The following is a 14,410-nucleotide window of genomic DNA, read 5'->3' on the forward strand; positions in this document are numbered from 1 at the left end:
TCCTGGGGAGTGTGTTGGGGGGACCCTGCCTGGGCTTCAGCTGCAGCCCCCGCCCTCGTGACCCACTGCCAGCAGCTTCTCAGCTATTCACTCCAGAGCCCCCCACCCGCGTCCCATCCCATAATAGTGAGTTCCATTGAAAGGTAACGGCTCCTGGGCGCTTGACAACTGTTGCTATAGGAACCCTCTCTCCCTCTGGCTGCCTTCCCAGGCAGCCCTATTCAGAGCTGGGTCTCCGTGGGTGTTGCTGCTCCGTGGGGCTGCCAGGGACCCAGGAGTCCGGGCTCAGGCGCCCTCCCTGCAGGGGGAGAGGGGGAGCGTTGAGCCCCGCGCCCTGCCGTGGAGGGCTCTGTTCCAGGCCCCCAGCCGAGGATGGGGAGTCCTGCTTCTTCCCCCAGGTCCCCCCCGTCCTGGCTCCCCATGGGCCCCCTCTCCGGGGACGGGGGTCTTTGGGCTCTGACCTGCGCCCTCTTCTCCTGCGGGGCTTGTGGGGAGGGGGCAGGGTGTGTGCCCTTCGCTCCCCTCCCTCTTCATCCTCCCTTCCCCCCTTTCCTGCCCGAGGTTTAAAAAAAGATTTTGGTCTCCCGGAGAAGTTGGCTTAAAAGGTTTCCATGGAAACTCCGAGAAGAGATGAAGGGGAGAGGCAGCCGGAGACAGGCGGAATCCGGGGACATGCGCCCCCCCCCCCAGCACACACACACGCGCGCACACGCGACGCCCCCTCTTTGCCGCGGGCCTCCAGCGCCCCCTGCTGGCCCGCCGCCAAACTCCAGCTGACCCCGAGTGACCCTGCTCGGGCCGAGGGGCCCCCCGGACCCAGAGATGGGGGGAGAGGCGCGCAGAGTCCGGGCTTGGGGGTTTCTGCTTTCGTGGCCCCAAGGAAGGGAGCGAGGGGGGGGGGGTCTGCAGACGGGGCCTTTTCCAGGGGGGGGGGCGGCGCAGGGAGTTGAGGCTTCTGGCCGGCCGGGATCCCGGGCCCCTCCGCCGCCCGCCCTGCCCGTCCCCGTGCCCGTCCCTTCTTCCCGGCTCTCTTCCCGCGAGCGGCTGCTGACAGGCGAGCCCGTCTCCTAGCAACGCCTCGGCATGCTGCGGGGAGCGAGCGAGCGGGCGAGGCGGCGGCGGCGGGCACCGAGCGGGCGGGCGGGCGGGCGGGCGGGCGAGGAGCAGGCAGGCGCCGGAGCGGGCCAGCTGCGCCGCCGCCGCCGCCGGGCCGGCGGGTGCCAGGGGGACCTCGGCCCGGCGGGCGGGCTGGCGGGGGGCGCTGGTCCGGCCGCATGGCCAGCTAGGCTGGGGCCCGGCGGCCCCTCGATGGGCCGCGCCCGGGGCGAGGAAGAGGAGGAGGAGGAGACGGAGCCCTAGCGGCCCGGAGGCCCCTCTGGCGCGCAGGTAAGGGGCGGGGGGGGGGCGAGGGCGATGCGCGGGCGGAGGGGGGGAGCAGCGCGCCCCCGCGTCTCTGCCCCAACGGGCGGGCGGGCAAGCGCGCCCCCGGCGAGGGCATGCGAGGTGGCGGCGGGGCGCTGGGCGGACGGAGGCCGATCCTACGGAGCCCGGCCCCGGGGAGAGGAGCCGGGGCTCGGCCTGCGCTTCCCGGGGGGGAGGGGGTCGCCGCCTGCCTGCCTGCGTCGTGCGTGCGTGGCGGGGGAGGGGGACAGGGAGCCCCCCTCCAGCCCTGGCACCCGGGCAGGAAGCGGAGGAGATGCCATCGCCGGTGCCCCCGCCTCTGGAGCGCAGCGCCTCCCTGGCCCTTCTGGAGGACCTCGGGGGAGCCCAGGGGCACTTGCCCAAGGGGGCTCCTGCCAGCCCAGCGTAGCCCCCCCCCAAAGGGAAGCTGGCACGGCCTGAGAGCAGCAGCGGCAGCAGCAGCCCCCCCACCTCTCTCCCTCTCTCCGCCATGCCAGCTCCTCCCGGCAGTGGTCTTCCCCAGTGCGAGCCGAAGCTGCCTGGCTCCTGGGGGGCCTCCGGGGGGGCCTGAACTGCCCCCAAAGGCTGGAGCGCCTCTGAGCGTGCCTTCCCAGCCCCATGGCAGCCTGCACAGGTGTGCTGAGGGGCAGCAGCTGAGCATCCCCCCCCCCCGCCATGGGCAGGTGCCACAAACCTGTCCATCTGGCTCCGCAGAGGCTCACCTGGAAGCTGCTGGCTGGCTTTGCCTCCCCCCCCCCAGCCCCTGAAGACAGACCCCAGCAGAGCAAAGACCCCCCCCTTGCGGGCAGGGCTCCTGGGGCTTCCCCTCCTTGCCCTCATGCTGCCTTTCAGCCCCATGGCAGGCATGGGCACCCATAGGAGACCTGCAGGGGGGCTTTGCTTAGAGGGAACCCAGCGATGGTTTTTGAAATGTGTGTGTTGGGGTAGGGGAGGAGATGTGGCCTCAAAAGACCCCCCCCCACGTGGTTCCTCCTTGGGGCTGGACATGAGGAAGGGGGGGGGCAGCAGGCAGAAGAGCTGCTCTGTGGTTCCCGCTCTGGATTCCTTTCCCTCTCTGTGGTTCTTTCTCAAGGTGTCTTGGCCCAGATGTGGGGTGGGTGGAGGGGGGCCTGTGCCCCAGAGCCTGGAGAGGGGGCCTGGCTGGCTGGGGGTGGCAGCAAAGACAGATGGCTCCCCCACGGAGGAGAAGGAGGCACAGATCCCTTGCTCTGTGTGCCTGGGGGGGGGGGCAATGGGCACAGCCCCTCCCTGCCACCTTCTGCTACTGGGGCATCAGTGGGCGGGGTGGGGAGAGGGAAGTGCTGATGCTGGGAGGAAGGGGCCAGGGATGCCCCCCCCTGACTGGGCCTGGTTTGGCAGCTCTTCATCAGCCCCAGCCCCCCCTTCTCTCCCCCCCCCGCTCCACTGCCCCCAGAGCAGGAGACTTTCCTCTGGGAAGGCTGGCTTGGTTTGGAAAGTCCTCCCGGGGGGGGGCTTTCTGCCCTTTCCTCTCCCCCCCCCAGTCACAAGCTTGGCCTGGCTGGAGGGGCCTTGGCTGAGCCCTGGGGCAGAGGGAAGGTGAGCTGCCCTGTGACCCCCCTGCAGGCAGGGAGAAGCAGCCAGGCACCCCCTTCTCTGGCCCAAGAGGCGGCTCAGGAGGGACCCAGGGCCCCCCCCAAAGCCCCGGCCTCGAACCCAACCACCTGCCCACCGGGCAATGCAGAGACAGAGGCTGGTGGCTCCAGGCGGCTGCTGGGGCTGCGTTCTCCTGGGGGGCCTCTCTGGGAAGAGAAGGAGGCTGCTCCAGCCGCTTTGGGGCTCTTCCTAGCTGATTGGCGCCTGCTCTCGCTCACTGCGCCCCCCCCCACTACTCCCGGCCTGCCTGTCAAGCGCCCATCACCCCACCCCGTCCTGTCAGCATGGCAAGCTGCTTCCGAGCAGATGTGCCTAAATTGGGGGGGGGGAGGCCGCAAGATCTGGCTGCTCAGCAGATGTGCCAAAGAGCACCCCCACTTGAGTGACGGCTGACATTCCAGCAGCCCTTCTGGGCGGGGGGCTCCTTGCCCCGGCCCCCTCTCTGGGCTCCCGTGCCCTGACCCGGTCGGAGGTTTCAAGGCAGGCCTCGCGCTGAGTGACAGCTCTGTGTGAGTGACGGAGGGGGGAGCACCCCTGAGATGCGCTGCCCAGGTCCGGAGCTGGGAAGTTCAGGAAAAGGGCAGACCAAACAATGGAGGGGGGGAGGGGCTGCCCTGGGAAGGAAGGTGGCTGCCTCCTGTGGGAGGGAGTTCCAGAGGCCAATTGTGGGCTGCATGAAGCCTCCTACGTTCAGCTTTCTGGGATGCTCACAAGCTCTAATGCTATGAGAGAGGGAGGAAGACTTCTGCCTCTCCCCTTTTTCCTCGCCTCTTCTCTAGCCTAGAAAGTCCCTTTCTTCACTTTGGTGGCTCTTTCCTGAGCCGCTTCCCTTCTGAGGTGAGGCGGCAGACAGGGACACAGGGCTTCAGATGTGGCCGTCCTGCAGACTTGTAGAATGGCATCAGCATTTTAGATTTTGTGGTGATTTATGTGGAAATTGTTTAGCTTGGTTTTCTATTTTTTTATGTTTCATTTATTGTTTATGAGTACTTTTGTTACCTTGCAGTTGTGTATTTCTTTACGTTATAAGCCGCCTTGAGCTTGGTTTCAATTGTGGAAAAGTGACATACGTATACAATTATGTATATATGTAGGAATATTGGCAGTTTTATTTTCAGCCCCTTTCCCAAAGACCCCTAGTACGGCATTTGCCTTTTTCATGGCCTCCACCCAACCTCTTCCCCAAGGTCCCTGCTGTGACCCCAAGGTCTCGCTCCCGGGTCGCCTCCTGTTCAGGAGTCTGTATGTGAAGTTAATATTCCCCCCCCCCCACACATCACTTTGCTCTGAATTTATCCCGAATTGCCTTTGCCATTTTACCACCCATTCCCTCAGTTTGGAGAGGTCCTTTGGGGGCTCTTTGCAATCTCTTTTTGCTTTAACAACAATTTAGCGTCATCCACAAACTTGGCCCCCTCACTGCTGGCTCCTAACTCTGGGTCACTGATGAGCAAGTTCAAAAGCTCAGGCTCTGATCCTTGGGGGACCCCCGTTTCTCTCCGTTTGGGAAACCGATTCCTGGTGCCCCCCCTCTTGTTCCTTGACTGCTCAGCTGACTCGGAAGTCTTTGGTGAGGAATTTGGTCCAGAGCTGTTTGACAGTCCAAGTACACCGCCAGCCAGATCTCATAGAATCCTAGAGTTGGAAGAGACCCCAAGGGCCATCGAGTCCAACCCCCTGCCAAGCAGGAAACCCCCTCAGAGCACTCCTGACATATGGTTGTCAAGCCTCTGCTTAAAGACCTCCAAAGTAGGAGACTCCACCACACTCCTTGGCAGCAAATTCCACTGTCAAACAGCTCTTACTGTCAGGAAGTTCTTCCTCATGTTTAGGTGGAATCTTCTTTCTTGGAGTCTGGATCCTCTGTCTCAACGGCTGCTTTGTGAGATGGGTCCTGCTCTTGCAGGCGCTGTTTCTGCTTCTGGGCTCTTGCTTAGGTTACCTTTAGCGCTGCTTTTCACTCGGTTTTGGCCGAGGGGCCTGTAATATCCCGGGACTGGCCTTCCATTGACTCCTTTCCGGTCCTCGGGTCCAGAGGGACAAGTCCTCCCTTGCTGAGGGGAGCTGTGTGGCCCTCAAGTCCTGCTGGCGCCTGGCCCCTTCTCTTTGGGGTGCCTAGGCCGGGCGAGGCTCGACCTCCCTGGAGGTGTCTCCGTGTCTGGGGCAGGGACTGGGAAGTGGAGGAGCAAGAGAGGAGAGCAGTGTCCCAGGCAGAAGCCCAACCGGTTCAGCATCTCTAGGGCATTGCGGGGGGGGGGGCAACGTTGGCAGCCCCAGGATGGGAAGGGGGAGGGCACTGCCTGCAAGCACCCCCCCCACCCCATGCCTCTTCTGAGATGGCAGAGTGCAGCATCAGCCCCGACCCCTGGGTCCTGTGGGGGGGGTCTTTGGTGGGTGGTCTCTCAAATGCAGGTGGCACGTGGCCGGGGGGGGCGTAAACAGCCAGGCAGGCCTCTGTGCAGCTTTGGCTGCTATTTCCAGCTCTGACGCCAATTCTTTCTGCTATTTGAGGCTCCTGTGTCCCCCCCCAGCCCCTCCTGAGGTGGAGGAGGAGCTGCCTCCGGCGTGCTTCTTCCCTCCCCCCCCCAGCTGCTCATTCACAACCACCCAGCGCCACACATGCCAGGCGGTCCCTGGAGGCAGCACACAGGAGCCTCTTTCCGCCCCCCCCCTCCGATGCTGCCCCTGTCGCCTATGGGGAGAAGAGGAAGCCCCCTTCTTCCAGGGCCAGAGCCGGGCTGGGGGAAGGGGCGCCCCCGCTTCTCTGTCAACCACATGCGGAGGCTGGGACGGTGCCCCCCCTTTCGGCGGAGGGGGGCGCTGTCTGTGTCCTTCTGCTGTCGCCCCCCATCCCTCCAAGAAGACCCTGCGGCCCCACCGGGCCCCCCTCCCCCTGTGGCCTCCACTCTCCTCCACTGGCTCCCAGAGGGCACCCCCCACAGCAACAGGGGGGCACCCCCCGTGACGGCCGCCTCTCCTTTTGCAGAGCACCACGCTGCCCGGTCCCGTCGGAAGAGCGTCCCCGGAGGGAAGCAGTACAGCATCAACATGGACGCCCCACCCGCTCCGCCCTTCCGGCCCTCGGTGAGCAAAGACCCCCCCACCCCACCCCCCGCCACGCACCTCCGGGGGAATCCTGGAATGGGAGAGTCAGAAGGGGAAGCCAGGGGCCATCTAGTCCAGCCCCCCTGCAGGGTCCCTCCAGCCAAGGGCAGGCCACCCAATCATAGAAACGGCAGAATTGCAAGGGGCCCCTGAGGGTCATCGAGTCTGACCCATTGCAATGTGGGAATCCCCATTAAAGAATCCCTGACAGATGGCCAGGGAGGGATGACAGGCCTGGGGGAGGGAGCCCCCCCCCGTGGGACCCTGCCCCCCTTGCCCTGTCTGCAGGAGAGGCAAAGGGGGCAGGGCAGGGGGGGAGAAGGGGGGCCGGCACCCGAAGAAGACGCCTAGCAAGAGCCCACCCCCAGCAAGATATGGGGTCACAGTACAGGAAGGGGGGGCAGCTGTGAAGAAGCAAGGGTGACCAGCTCCCCCCACCCTCCAAGTGGGCATGAGGGACCGGGGGGGGGCTGGCTGCTCAGCCCCAGGGGGCCAGTGTGGGGACAGGCCCTTTTCCTCCCCAGGAAAGCAAAGATGGAGGTGGGGGACATGCTGAGAGGCTTCTGGGAGGAGGGCAGGGGGCTCTGGCCGCCCAAGGCAACTCCTCTCTGACTCTGTCTCCCCCCCCCCCGGACCTTTGGGGCCCCCCAGCAGCAGGGATTCCTCAGCCGGCGCCTGAAGAGCTCCATCAAGCGCACCAAGAGCCAGCCCAAGCTGGACCGCACCAGCAGCTTCCGCCAGATGCTGCCGCGCTTCCGCAGCGCCGACCATGACAGGTGAGGGGACGACGACGGCAACGAAGAGGGCCAGGGCTCCTCCCCCGAGGGAGAGGCTGGGCCGCCCCTCCCAGTGAGGGGTGGGCAGGTGGGGAGGCAGGTGGGGGTGCCCCCTCCCCTGCAGGTGGACGCCAGGCCCGTCTCCCTCCCCCCCCCAAATCCTTGCCACTGGACGCTCTCCACCCCGACCCCCAGATCCCCCTGCTGCTGCCCCCCTCCCTCCCCACGGCGGTGGCTGCGCTTGGCTGCCTCCCTGGGAGGCTCATCCCTGGGTCCCCGCATGTATTTTTAGCCTCCTCCCAGCCCCCCCCCCCACTCTGACGGCAGCCCCGACACGCTTGGGCTCTCTCTCGCTCTCCCTCCGCTTACGCCGCTCGGCTAAAAATATCCTCCTGGGGGCGGCAGCTCCGAGCAGAAATGCCACTGGGGAAGGGAGGGGGCCTCCCAGCAAGAGGAGCCAGCTCACAGAACTCCTCTCGCACCCGCTGCCCACAAGGGGAGCCCCAGGGGGTTCTCTGAGAGGGCTGGGGGGCAGCTCTGTCCTCGACTGGAGACACGGAGCTGGTGGGGGACCCCTTTGCCCCCCAGCTGCCTCTCTCCCTCCCAGAGGCTTCCCTGGATAAGAGAGAGAAGGAGCGGTGGGGCAGAGTGGGGGGCCGTCCCCCCATCCCGGGAACTTCCTCTTCCTCTCCCCCCCCCCCCGTGTCCGGGGCTGATGCTGCCCGCCTCTCCTCTGACGCTGCTCTCCATCTCTCTCTCTCTCTCTCTCTCTTTCTCTCCTCCGCCTTGACCCCGTTCCAGGCTGGGACCCCCCTGGCAGCTGCAGAAATGTCCCCCTGGGGGGCAGACGCCAGGTACCCCACCTGAGGGTGGGCTTTGCCCCAGCCGCCACCGGCACCTCCCTCCTGCCCCCTCACTCCCCCTCCCTCCCCACCCCGTAGGAGCAGTCTCACCTGCGCCCCTCCTTCAGGCCCCCTGGCACCCCCTGGACCCGCCTCCCTCTGCTCTCCCCGCACTCCGGACGCGGCCTCCGCACCCCCGCCTGCCCCCCACCCACCCCTTCCCGCCTGACCTGTCCCTTTGCCCCCTCGCAGGGCCCGCCTCATGCAGAGCTTCAAGGAGTCCCACTCCCACGAGTCCCTGCTCAGCCCTAGCAGCGCCGCGGAGGCCCTGGAGCTCAACCTGGACGAGGACTCCATCATCAAGCCCGTCCACAGCAGCATCCTGGGCCAGGAGTTCTGCTTTGAGGTACGTGGGGGGGGGGCGAGAGAAGGGAGGGTTGGGGCCTGGGCACGTGCAGAGCGCAGGTGACCCCCGCCCTTCTGCCGCCCCCTCCAGGTCACCACGTCCTCGGGCACCAAGTGCTTTGCCTGCCGGTCGGCCGCTGAGCGGGACAAGTGGATCGAGAACCTGCAGAGGGCCGTCAAGCCCAACAAGGTAGGCCCCCCAACCCAGCCCCCCCCCCTGGCACCTGCCAGCCCTCGCCATTGGCTTGGGAGCCTGCTCCCCAAAAGCTCTCAGGTGGGCAGGGAGCCAGTCAGCCGCCACTTCCTCCCGTGAGGTCACTTCCTTTGCACCCGCTTCGCTCTGGGACGGGGGTCCTCCCTTTGCTTTGCCCCATGGCGCTACAAATGATAGGGGGGCCCTCCTGCTATTGAGCTCCGGTGTGGCTGTCTGTCATCTCCTCCTCTCTGAATCTGCCTTTCCCTCTTTCCAAGCCATCCTGGCCTTTGCCGCCCCCTGTGGGAGGGAGTTTCACAGTTTAACTAGGCGCTGCCCAAAGAAGCCCTTTGTTTTATCTGTCCTGAATCTCACTTCTGGTGGCTTCCTTGGATGTCCACAAATTCCAGTGTCATGAGGGAGGGAGGAAAGCTTTATCTCCACTCTCTCCAAAGTCCCCAAAGCTGCAGCCTTTTCTCACGGGAGAATAAATCTGCCCCCTCCCCAAAACCGCAGAAACAATCATTCCACACAGCGGATCATCGCAGGCAGGGCAGCAGAGCTTTCCCCTCCGCTTTTGGGGGCTGGCGTGAGGAAGGGCATCTTCAGCCACAGAGGCTGTCCCAGAAGCACTTCTTTGGAGAGGCAGTTCCACATTCTTGGGGTCGCCACTGAGAAATCCCCCTCGCGAACCACAAGCAGGCCCCAAACCGTGGCAGGCGTCCTCCTTGCTGATCTGGTTTGGGGCGTCCCTCTTTCACTCCCAGGTGGAGAGGACCAGCCCAGCCTCCCAGGCTCTGTGTGTGTGTGTGTGCGCGCCAGCTCCCTAGCAGAGCGTGGCAGGGATTGGGTCCGGCGTATGAGAGCTGCCTTTGTTCCCTGGGAGGCAACTTGCTTTTCTGCAGACCTTCCTCTTCATCTCTGACTTGTGCAGCTCTTCTGTTGGGACCCGGGTTTCCTGGGGCCATCTGCTTCCACCCTGCTCCATTTGGGCCAGGGGCACAGAGGGCCAGTAGTGGGGAAGGAAGGGCCACCTCCTGCCCCAGAACAGACCAGGCTCCACTAGCTGCCTCCAAACGGTGCTGTCTCAGCCTTGAAATTGAAAAGAGAATGACTGTGGTTCGGAAACAGCGATTCTCAGCAGAGAGCTAAAAGCCCAAGATGAGATGACGGAAGCTGCAACTTGTTTTCTCCTGCTCTGGAGGGTTGGATTCGAACCCCTGGCTTCAAGTTACAAGAAAGGAGAGTCTGACCAAAACATCAGGAAGAACTTTCTGACAGCAAAGGCTATTTGATAGTGGAACTGTCTCCCTCAGGAGGTGGCGGACTCTCCTTCCTTGGAGGTTTCCAAGCAGAGGTTGGATGGCCGTCTGTCATGGATGCTGGAGCTGAGATTCCCATATCTCACGGGGTTGGGCTAGATGACCCTTGAGGTCCCTTCCAACTCTATGATTCTCTGGGAGCCAGAGTCAACTGGGCCGTCCTTCTCTTAAGTTTCATACATCTCTCTCTGGTTTTGCCTTTGCCCTGCTGCTTTCCCCAGAAAACTTACTCTTTAGGGCTAAATCAGACTAGGCAACAAACCACGGAAAACGTGGTTGCTGTTTCTTCCATTTCGTGGGGGAAAGTGGCTGGGCAAGCAGAGTTGTGGGTGAGGCCTCCCTGTCTCGCTCTCGCTCTCTCTCTCTCCTGCCCTGAACTGTGCCACTTATAGCAGCAGCGCCTGTCACTTCTTGGTTAGCCTGGTAAGCTGAAGTGGCAGCTTTTTCCAGGTCAGGCCGCTTTGCAACGAGGAGCCGCTCCTCCTCCTCCTCCTCCTCTCCTGGGGTTGGAAAAGGGTATTTTTTCCTGGCTTTCCTCCCCATTTGCAGTTCTGTGTCCAGGCTGCAGGTATCTTGGCTGGCAGGAGAGGGATGATTTTGTGGTTGTGAACTGGGTTGCTCTGCCAGCCGCAGGTTCCTCCGGGACGCCAAAGTGAGCAAAGGGCTCTCCTTCCTTGGAGGTTTACAAGCAGAGGCCGAGCGATGCTTGAGTTGTGATTCCTGCACTGCAGGGGGCTGGACTAGATGACCCTGGGGTCCCTTCCAACTCTACCATTCTGTGCTTCTGGGAAAGGGTTTTTCCACTTCCGGTGCCGATGTCAGCTGTTGGCCTCTTCTCAGGAAGTGTCCCACGATGAAAGGTTCCCCTTCTTGTCTTTTCCTTATTTATATTCCTTAGATTTCTATCCTGCCCCTCATCACAAGATCTCTGGGCGGTTTCAGGGTATGACGTTGGCCGTGAGCTCATCTCCAAGAACGGAGGCCAGGGCTCTGGCCGGCTGCCTCACGGCATTTGCTTAGGCCTTGGTGACTGAAGTCTGAGGACTTCTTTTGGTTGAGTCCCATCAGGGGGAAAGGCAGGGGACAGATAGATAGATACCATGAATACATCCGCAGAGCTCCTTTTTACCCCAAGGCCTCTCAGTTCACCCAACGTGGAAGCATGGCAGAGCCAACTGGGCCATCAGCACCATGTGAGATTCTCTGGGTGCGATTCAGCTGCTCAGATCTCATGAAGCACCTTATCAGACATTGGCAGAAGACTCTGCAGAGCAGGAGCTGTTTATCTATCTGTGGAACTCCCTCTCACAGTGATGGCCACCAACTTGGATGGATTTCAGAAGTTGTTGGCATCCATCTGTCTTGGGAGGCAATGGAGGAGTGCACCGGGGGGGGGGGGCAAACTCGAACTCTTGGAAGGTTACTCTTGAGCCATTTCGGGCTTTGAGTGCCAATGAATTCGGCTCCCAAACCAGCCAGCCCCCAACCCCCCTGCTTCTGCTGTGGGGCCTTAGGCTGGGGCCAGGACTGGCTTGGATCTCATCCTGATCTTTGATCCAAATCTTTCCCTTCTATTTTGTCCGTGAGGCATCTGACAAAAAGTACATACATGGATGCGGGGTAAAAGGGTGAATGCAGTACAGTGTAAGCAAGTGTAAAGTAAACTTTGGAGCAAAAATTAATAATCTTAATTTCAAGTCCAAGCTCCTGGGGTCTGAATGGGAGGTGATGGCCCAGGAGTGAGCCCTTTAAAAAAAAAAAAAATTATATTTTTATTGGTTTACAAATACAAAAAACAAACTTGTACATTTCAGCTTCCTAATTGCATCTTAATTCCATTTTTTTACTTCCCTCAATTTGTCTGAACTTCCTTCATTTTATCACTTTTAACACATTCCTACCCATTCTTATTAAAACTATTAGGTTCAATTCATTATTTTTACTTATTGTTACATTTTCACATCACAGAGCTTCTTTAAAACTTACAAACGTAATCTGGTTATCACTTAGTTTTTGCAAATATTGAATAAATTTCTCCCAATATTCTGTAAATCTTTGATCTCGTCGATTCTGGATCCTTCCTGTCATTCTGTCCAATTCCGCATAGTCCATCATTTTGGTTCTCCATTCTTCTATCGTAGGCAGCTCCTCTTGCTTCCATTTCTGAGCCATCAATATTCTTGTGCTGTCACTGCATATAAAAATAGCTTCTTCTCTTTCTTATTTATCTCATTCCCTGTAATGCCTGGTAAGAGTGAACCCCTGGGGTCATAGAGACCTTGGGGAAGAGGGTGGCGTGGGGACCGTGGAAAAGGCCAGCGCCATGCTGGCACATCCTTAGGAAAGTGAACCTGCCCAAATTCATGCATACATATATAATCCTAGCTGTATGCCACCTTTCCATAATTGCATGGCCAAATGCTGCCCCCGCCAGGCACTCCTTTCTTGGTGGGGGAGAGGGCTGGAGCAGAAGGCAACAGGCCCCCATCCTGAACCACGCGGGGCAGTCATGGTAGGATTCCACCCCCGTCCAACTTCTGGAGAAATTGGGGCTTCTCTCTGTGTAAAGGTGACCTCCTGACCTGGTCCTCACCACCAGAATGTGGTGGATTTGGGTAAGCAGGTTTTGTGGTATCACCTCTTCGAAAAGCACCCCAGTTCCGTCGTGTTGCTTGGTGCTTTCAGCTCTCTGACAGTGTTTCCCTTTCCTGAGCATAGCTTTTGTCCCACGTTGGGAGTTTTATGTGTCCCAAGAAAACTGTTCTGCACTCCTCAAAAGCGCCTTTCTCCTTGTTTCTCTGGAGCCCAGAGGGGTCTCCCATTCACGTGCCGTAGATTAGGCTGTCATCCATGGAGACAGGGACTCCTTTCAGGTCCCTAAGGAGTTCAGTCATCTTCCTTTGAAAAGCCTTGGGAGCATGCGTGATTCCAAACGGAACCTCCTGCCAGGCGTGACGAGAGCGGGTGTTTGCCAGAAGCCACATGGAGGAAACGCTTTGGCTCCAGCCGCTGTCGGGAGCAGGTCCTCTGGCATTGGCAGGGCACAGTCTTCCCCAACATCGGCTTTGCTAGACTTTTAAGGGTCTGACAGATGCACGTCCCCCCCCCCCCCGTTGGTGTTGCTACACACCAGGCAAGAGGTTTGGAGGTCTCCTTTCTCGCCGCATTTCCACCTTGTGGAGCCAGGGATTCTGTGGGGTGCTGGTGCCCTCCGGAGTTTGGCACCTGGACATAAAACAAGATCCCCAACATCATCTGAGACCTGCTGGTATAGGGTGGTATTTAAATTCAATAAATCATCATCGTCGTCTATCATACCTGTGTCTTTCTGTTTCTGTCACAGAACGTAGGATTCCGAGTCTGAGCATTGGTCCCTTTGATGCAGTAGGGACTCAGCCGTTCAGAAAGGGAGCCTGTATCCTATGTCCTCCAGGAAGGCAACCAGCTCGCAATTGCTGCAGGTGTCGTTTTGCACCTTCTCAGGCAGGAAGACAAACATAGCACAGGTGTGGCAGGTCTCTGCAGCAGGTCCCTCGCCCTCCCTGTCTCTTGGTCCTCTGCACACTGTGAGGCAGCACTCTGGGTCTCCCCTCAAAACACCCTCAGAAACGCCCCGGTTTACAGGTTTTGATCACAAGGGCTCAGAAGCTGCAATATCAGCTAAGCAGAATTGCTGCTGGCTGCTAGCGCCTTCCACAAGTCTCCCCCAGCTCTTTATTCTCTTCCTTTGGACAAGACTTCCATTTTTGGGAGGAATCCTTCTCGCCTCCAATAGCTTCTTTGGCCCTGCTCTTTAACAGTTCTGGTTCCTCTTGGCCCTCAGATCAGGAACATGCACCTGATTGGTGGTACCTTAAGCAGCTCCCCAACATTCTGATCTGACCCCCTTAATAATAATAATAATTGTTATTTATATCCCGCCCTCCTCAGCCGAAGCCGGGCTCAGGGCAGCTAACAACAATAAAATAGTACAACATTCTAAAATTTCATTATAAAAATTAATTAAAATCAAATTGATGGCAACCATTAAGCTAATGCTGCCTTTCAGCTTTCTTTTTTCTCAATCCCCTCTTTTTGGGGACTTTTTATATTTTAAAGTCAAATGTGGCGAGCATTGGATTTTCTTGTCGATTGTCCATTTAGAGCGCTGTGTTCACCATTCCCAGTGAGTTCAGGAGCACTTACACACTGTACCAGGTCCTGGGTATCACTTGGGGGGGGGGTGTCCCATGTCACTTGCTTGGCTAGACCAAAAGGCCCCGTCCCTTGTGGCTGTTCCTCAGAAGGGAGTCACTTCCAGCTGATTGGAGGTTTCTGGTTGCTCTTGTTTGACCCTTTGGGAGACGAGGCTACGAAAACCACACATAGTGTTGCAAGTGCAGTTAGCCCATTAGAGAGAGAGCACCCCTCTCCTTGTTGGAGAGAGAGGCTTGGCAGAGACGCTTCCTCTCCCCTAGCAGACGTGGCACAATTATTCCAAGGACATTAAAACTTTGTTAGATTTGTATCTGCCACCATCCGCTTTTAAATAAGCATTCCCCACAAAACAAACTTAGGCTAGAATAAATCACGGGCAATTAGCTTTGCAAATAAATTAAGATTTTTAACCACCGAGTTTCAGAAGTTGCAGCAAACAAGTCTCCTACTATTGGCAGTACAATAAAGAAGAAAATCTTTCCAAATGACCTAAAAAAAGCCTTGGTTTCCTTAGAAATAGGATCATACAATCTT

The 14,410-nt window shown here is 59.5% G+C and overlaps 1 protein-coding gene across 9 annotated transcripts in view; it reads left to right on the top strand.

Annotated features, from left to right (window-relative positions):
* SYNGAP1 (synaptic Ras GTPase activating protein 1) overlaps positions 1 to 14,410 on the top strand; it is a 56,948-nt gene that overhangs the window by 19,095 nt on the left and 23,443 nt on the right. For 5 of the 9 annotated variants that reach the window (XR_014004811.1, XM_081181755.1, XM_081181758.1 and 2 more), the window contains exons 4-7: positions 6,023 to 6,120; positions 6,793 to 6,917; positions 8,012 to 8,165; positions 8,256 to 8,354. Coding sequence is in view for 8 of the 9 variants with exons in the window: in XM_081181755.1 (XP_081037881.1) it covers positions 6,023 to 6,120; positions 6,793 to 6,917; positions 8,012 to 8,165; positions 8,256 to 8,354 (476 nt within the window). In the remaining variant the exon portion in view is untranslated. Of the gene's footprint in view, positions 1 to 1,248; positions 1,387 to 6,022; positions 6,121 to 6,792; positions 6,918 to 8,011; positions 8,166 to 8,255; positions 8,355 to 14,410 lie in introns of those variants that run through there. The other 4 variants (XM_081181756.1, XM_081181762.1, XM_081181760.1 and 1 more) reach the window with 3 other exon arrangements.

Source organism: Podarcis bocagei, assembly GCF_964188305.1.
Source record: "Podarcis bocagei genome assembly, chromosome: 2".
Classification (NCBI taxonomy): domain Eukaryota; kingdom Metazoa; phylum Chordata; class Lepidosauria; order Squamata; family Lacertidae; genus Podarcis; species Podarcis bocagei.